This window comes from Danio rerio, chromosome 19 (genome assembly GCF_049306965.1).
Source record: "Danio rerio strain Tuebingen ecotype United States chromosome 19, GRCz12tu, whole genome shotgun sequence".
Lineage (NCBI taxonomy): Eukaryota > Metazoa > Chordata > Actinopteri > Cypriniformes > Danionidae > Danio > Danio rerio.
The window spans coordinates 43,005,356-43,012,500 of NC_133194.1; the positions used below are offsets into that span (position 1 = coordinate 43,005,356).

Genomic DNA, 7,145 nt, shown 5'->3' on the forward strand with positions numbered 1-7,145 from the left:
TATCGCAGCGGGAACCTTGATGTCAAGGTGACATTGCCCTCTATGTGGATAGCCATCCCTTTCTTACTAACCTGCAGATGGTGCAGAATGACAGGAACATGCAAACCAGAACGCATTATATCCATACTGGCTTTTGGTCACCGTCTTTCTGTTCATTTTAGGATACATTTTAGTTTAAATCCCCTAATCGACTACCTTTCTGCGTTAATTCACTTACACTCCATCAAGGGCACTTATGCTGTTTCACACACAAGGCTGAAATCAAGGGGGGACCTTGCCTTTGCAGTTGCCCCTAAACTTTAGAAAAAATTGCCTCTCCATGTTAGGAAGGCTAACCTTTCTGTTTTTAAATATCTTTAAAAAATTTCTTTGGCTTTAAATAAACATATGAGTCTTATCTGTTGTATCATTTGTTTTAGATGTGGAATGTGTGTTTTTAAAAAGCACTTATAAACATTGACTTTGACATTTAGCAGGACGTCAAAAACGTCAAAAATGCAAATCGATTTGATGTCAAAACATTGACATCAATTTGACGTCCATTCATTGATGTAATTTGGACCAGCAAAATGACAACACAAAAAGAAAAGAAAATTTTTATTCATCTTTTAGCTTCAGTTACAAATTGACAAGAGCTTTTGTATCAGTGCATGTAAGATTCCTTGATGTAAAAGCGACGTCAACTCGAAAATCTGGTCCTGTTATAAATTTTAGACGCGATCGTTAGATGTCAATTTAATGTCGTTTGACATAGTCAATACACAAATTAGCATTTTTGTACTTCTGGAATCAGCCGGGAGGTTTATAATGTGACTGTATGTGTGTTTATTTCCAGTGTTTCACAGGAAAAGCATGGGTATGTGATCAGCAGCTGCTTAGCCTCTCCCTCATTTGACAGTGAAATGAGCAGCGAGAACAGCGGCGCTTTATTGACGACAAACACAAACTAGCTCTCTGTCGAATCACTTCAGCATGAACAGGCAGTTGGAAACACTCTCAAACTCCTACGCTGAAGTTTTTTTTGGCAGATAGCAGGAATAGGCTATTTGTTGTAAACTCTCTTTGACGCAAAAAAAACTAAACAAAGAGTTTGTATACTTTCTAAGAATGGGGTGAATGTTTGCTGCCTGCCGTGTGTGTTTAGCCTAACAGTTAGCTAACAACCAAATTATTTTAGTTTAGCAGGGGATCCTATGTGGAAAACCCACATGAAAAAATATAACGTTAGGCTAGTAACTAGTGGTTTATAAATAGTGTTTTAAACTAGGCGAATACTGGTATAGTTGCTGTAATACAACTCATTCCCTTTCTGTTTTTAAATCGTCTTAAAATCATTTTTACGCTTTGGCTTTAAATACCAATGAAAGATCTGTTGTATTTGTCTTTTGTTTTAGATGTGCGTAGAGCACTTTGGTAAGCACTTGTTGTTTTTAAAAAGTGCTTTATTCATTAATTATCTTATTATATCGTGTTCGTTCAGTTTCTTTACAGCTATAGTCCCTTTATTAATCAGGGGTCGCTACAGCAGAATGAACCACCAACTTATCCAGTTTTACACCTCGAACAAGCAGCCTTCTTGCTGTGAGGTTGTGCTACCATATAACAAATGACTCAATGCTGTAGTGTTTTTTTAACTACATTGTATTACAATACACCATGTCTACTGTATAAAACACTAAAGTATACTACAGTATTTATTATTATCATACTATATTTCATTGTACGCTATGATGTAGGAACCACACAAAGTTGTAGATACTAATGTATTCAGTATAATACATTTTACTGTTTACATTAAATTATTGTAGTATTTTTTTCATGTGGGAAGACAAGAGACATGTGAAAGCTTTTTTGTTTAATTGTCGCATAAGGGTGGAGAGGCAAATTATGGAAATTTCTAATAAGTGTTTCTACCAGGGTATTTACACCAGATTATACAAATATAACTGCTCAAGGCATGCCAGCTTTTTAATTTAGCTTTAAACATAAAAGTGGAGTTTAGTCATGTGAACTATAGTTTTGTCTCAGGCGACACACACACACACACACACACGCACGCACACACACACACACAGTTGTATGGCTATATTTGTGGGGACTTCCCATGGATGTAATGATTTTATACTGTATTTAATACCTATTTTCCTACCCCTAAACCCAGTCCATTATTACATTGCACATGTTTTACATTATTCAAAATAGCTTATAATTGATTGTTTATTTCCTCACAAGTGCCAAAAAATGTCACTAAAAGGTCAACATTTACTGTTATTGCTTTACTTACATACACTCACACATGCACAATTGTACAGACATCTTTATGGCAACTTGCCTTAGAAGTAAAGATTTTTATACTGTAAATTATATCCTCCTACTCTTAAACCCAAGCCATTTTTACATTATTTAAAATAGCTCATTATTTATTATTTATTTCTTCAGAAGGATCAAAAAATGTCACTAAAAGGTCAACATTGACTGTTATTGCTTTACTTGTGAACACACATGCACAGTTGTACAACTATCTTTATCGGGACTTCTTTTGGAAGTAGGGATTTTATACTGTATGAATCCTTGGGTAACACGGTGGCTCAGTGGTTATGTCCCGGGTTCAAGTCCTGGCTGGGTCAGTTGGCATTTCTGTGTGGAGTTTGCATGTTCTACCTGTTGGTGTGTTCTCTTCTGTGCTCCGGTTTCCTCCACAGTCCAAACACGTGTGCTATAGGTGAATTGAATATGCTAAATTGGCCGTAGTATGAGTGTGTGTTCATGTGAAAGTGGGTTGCAGTTGGAAGGGCATCCACAACATATGCTGGATAAGTTGACAGTTCATTCAGCTGTGGCGACCCCTGTTGAATAAAGGAACTAAGCTGAAGGAAATTGAATGAATGAATATATCCTCCTACCCTTAAACCCAAGACATTTTTAAAAAATAGCTTTTTTTCTCTCTCGCAAGTACAAAAAATGTCCCTTAAAGGTCCATATTTACTGTTAGCTTCACACACACACACACACACACACACACACACACACACACACACACACACACACACACACACACACACACACACACACACGGTGAAATAAAGCAAAGGCTCAAAATTACAACAAAGAAATATGAAGTAAAAAGTCAAAATGTGCTTTTACTAACTCATAATTATTAGATAAACGTTGGAATTCTGACTTAAAAACCTTATTATTGTATACTAGTTGAAGTAGAAAACTCAATTATAATTAAAAAGTAATTAAAAGCATAATTATTAGCCTACAAAAGCATAACATGATGTCATTTTTAACCTGTAGTCTAACTTTAACATTTATACTAATGACTTCAATATGGTGGTTCATTCCGCTGTGGAACCTCTAATAAATATGGCACGAAGCCAAAGGAAGATAAATGATTGAATGAATTTCCATATCACAATTGTTTAACATTTACCAAAAGCATTATGTTTTAGTACGCTTGTCTGACAAAGAACTACAAATCCCACGTTGCACTGCTCGGCTGTCACGTGAGCGCAACAGTGAACATGGCACCTGTCTAGCACTGCAGGAATCGCCTTTTGACAGAAAAGCATCACAGAAAACATCGCGTTTTACTGTTTAGTGTCCTCGACTGTTCGATGCAGAAAATCAAGTCTCTGATGGCCCGTCAGGTGAGTTATTTCTCATTTTAAATCAGTCTGTTGCTGGATTTCATTGCCGAATCCGGAAGCATCATTAAGCTAACTTGCTAGCTAAAATACAAATAAACAGAAAAAGAGCCTATATGTTCTAGAGATCTGCACATTTAATAATAGTATTAGTCCACTTGCAAAATGTCCATTTGGGGACATAACCAAAATAAGTCAATTGATAAATGAAGGGTTTATTGTAAGCTCCTGAATAGCAAGTTGAGACATTTAGAGCTTATACTGCTCAGAATTACTTTAAAATGAAATCATTTAATTATTAAATCAGAATTATTTGTTAAGACGAGAAACGAATGGTGTCGTCAAGTATTATTTTGGCATTGTCAATATGGTGCCTGCATTGTCAGATGTGTTTGTGCTCATCTTTTTTGGTATTGCTCAATGAATTAATTACACAATGTTTTTTGAGGTGTTGACTTCTCAAATGGTTTGATCGTCAATTTGTAAATGTTTTCGGCTTAGTGCTTCTTATTAATCAGGGGTTGCCACAACAGAATGAACCGCCAACTTATCCAGCATATGTTTTGCGCAGTGGATGCCCTTCCAGCTGCAATCCATCACTGGGAAACACCCATACACTCTCATTCACATACATACACTACAGACAATTTAGCTTACCCAATTCACCTGTACCGCATGTCTTTGGACAGTGGGGGAAACCGGAGCACCCAGTGGAAACCCACGCGAACGCAGGGAAAACATGCAAACTATACTTAGAAACGCCAACTGACCCAGCCAAGGCTCGAACCAGCGACGTTCTTGCTGTGAGGCGACAGCACTACCTACTACGCCACTGCGTCGCCTAATGCCAATATAGTTTGCCCAATTCACCTATAGCGTATGTCTTTGGAGTTGTGGGGGAAACCGGAGCACCTGGAGGAAACCCATGCCAACATGGGGAGAACATGCAAACTCCACACAGAAATGGCAACTGACCCAGGTGAGGCTCGAACCAGTGACCTTCTTGCTGTGAGGTGACATCGCTGCCCACCACGGGCAAGAACTACATTGAATCTTAAATAAGTATTATAGAAAAAAATGTAAATATGAAACAAGAGAAGCTAATTTTGTTTTAATTATTTGACATGTTTTTGTAATATAAAAATTTCAAACTTTATAATGGTTCCTCTGAGGATAGTATGAAATCTTGTTTGGACTACAGATTACAAACAAACAAACAAACAAACTAACAAACTAAATAAATAAATAAATAAATAAATAAAAATAAAGGTAATTATTTGCAATTTTTTTAAAAGTTTTTTTAAATTAAGATATCCATTGCATTGCATTGCACAGCATTACATCAAATATTACAACATCTCTAGTTTTATTTATTTATTTATTTATTTTGCAAAAAAGATTTCAACAAATTAAATAACACACAGACACACACACACAAAAAATAAAAATAAAATAAAAAAATTGTATAGACCCAGAATACACTTTTCAAAAAAATAAAATAAATAAATAAATAAAAATAAAAACACAAAACGTCTATTAACCCCTAAAACCCACCCCACGGCTGGGACTAAAGCTTATGCAGTACTGTGACCTTCACCATCTGGGTTTTTAACCTACTCTTCCAGGATAGAGGAGATCAAATCTTGTCAAATTTTTTCAATTTCTTTGCCATAAGAAATTCGATTCTTTCCAAATGTGCTAATTTAGGTAATTCTTCCAGCCAGGATTTAAATGATGGGGATTCTGTTGATTTCCAAAACCTTAGCACCAGCTTCTTTGCCACAATAAGACTGTAAGACAGTCGTTGTTTTTGAGAATCCTGGAGTGATCTAGTTTTGTCTGAAATTCCGAATATGACCAAAAGTGGGTCGAAAACTAATTCACAATGTAAAATTTTAGATAGAGTTTTAAATATTTCAGCCCAGAATGGGATCAATTTAGAACACAGAGCATAACTATGTAAGGGAGAAGAGAGAGGTAATTGCAGAAGAGAGAGGTAATTGCGACTTTTTAATTGCATTTTTTCCTCACAACTGTTAGATGTGGGGCGACGCAGTGGCGCAGTAGGTATTGCTGTCGCCTCACAGCAAGAAGGTCACTGGTCGAGCCTCGACTTGGTCAGTTAGTGTTTCTATGTGAAGTTTGCATGTTCTCCCCGGTTTCCTCCGGGTGCTCCGGTTTCCCCCACAGTCCAAAGACATGAGGTATAGGTGAAATGGGTTAGCTAAATTGTCTGTAGTGTATGAGTGTGTATGGATGTTTCCCAGAGATTGGTTGCAGCTGGAAAGGCATCTGCTGCGTAAAACATGTGCTGGTTAAGTTGGCAGTTCATTCCGCGGTGGTGACCCAGGATTAATAAAGGGACTAAGCCGAAAAGAAAATGATTGAATGAATGCAAGATGTGAATCTGCAATTTAAAGTTATATAATCAGTCTTTCTCCTTCAGAGTTGAGTTTATCTACTAAACTAGAAAGTGTATTTCTTACATTTACAAGTGTATATATTTCTCAAATCTGTCTTAACTTGCAAATACGACATTCATTGTGCAGTTCTAAAACAGAGGGTCAGAATTGTGAGACATAAAGAGTCAGAATTGGTGAGACCAATTTTTTGTTTAATATTTAATTTTCTTCAACAGGGTCTGAAAAGTCCTCAGGAAAGTGTGGTTGACATGAGCCCTGTGGAGAGCTTCAGGACTCCCAGCAAGGTCAGTTTATGCTCTAAAACCTAACCTGTGCTGTTTCTGCATTGAGCTTCAAGTTTTGTGGGAGTGCAGCTGAAAGTTTCTGACAACTCGCTGACAGTCAGGTTGTCAAATGCTCGCTGTAAAATGTCTATGTTGGTGGCATGAATCCTTCTCGAAATGTTATAGAGTCTAGGTCTGGATTGCTGTACTCTTTACTGTATTTGATAACTTAAGTAGTTGCTGTCTGCCAATATTTGTGTTCTCAGGCAGCTGTGATCAGTGGCGTAGCGGACAGGCCCGCAGGGCACGCACCGCGGGGGGGCCCCGCGTGATTAGGGGGCCCCACATCGTCGCAATTTTTAAAAATTGAAAATCCAGGAACCGCAATAATCAAACTCTTGGGAACAACTGTGGACGGAACCAAAGTTCACAGGTCTGTGTTCTCTGAACTCCTCTCAAGCGGTGGACTACTTCATTCTGATTGCTTGCCGCCGAACCGCGTCATAGCCAATGAAGACGCGCCGCTGTTTCTCGCCTCCGGTTCTCGTTAAAAAATGAATAACTTCTGGCTACTTTGACGCTCTCGCCGCTTTCGGTTTGTGATCGCTCCTCAGTTTGTGAAGGATTCCCCGCGTTGTCGCTCCACTCCGCCTCCTTTCCCCGCACCTCAATTTGTGACATAGATATAGACACTAGATATCGCATAGGGACCCTGAGCATGCGTCAATAGCGTAGCCACATTGGTACAGTGCTTCCAGGACAAATGTCATTCAGTCGCACTAGACAAGTGTTGTTACGTGAAGATGCGG

General features: G+C 38.0%; 1 protein-coding gene across 20 annotated transcripts in view; it reads left to right on the top strand.

The window, feature by feature from the left end:
- Positions 1-3,503: 3,503 nt before the first annotated feature.
- The window catches only part of vps50 (VPS50 subunit of EARP/GARPII complex), a 307,794-nt gene continuing 304,152 nt past the window's right edge, over positions 3,504-7,145 (top strand). For all 20 annotated transcript variants that reach the window (XR_012395216.1, XR_012395215.1, XR_012395217.1 and 17 more), the window contains exons 1-2: positions 3,504-3,653; positions 6,289-6,357. Coding sequence is in view for 4 of the 20 variants with exons in the window: in XM_017352306.4 (XP_017207795.1) it covers positions 3,621-3,653; positions 6,289-6,357 (102 nt within the window). In the remaining 16 variants the exon portion in view is untranslated. The remainder of the gene's footprint in view (positions 3,654-6,288; positions 6,358-7,145) is intronic.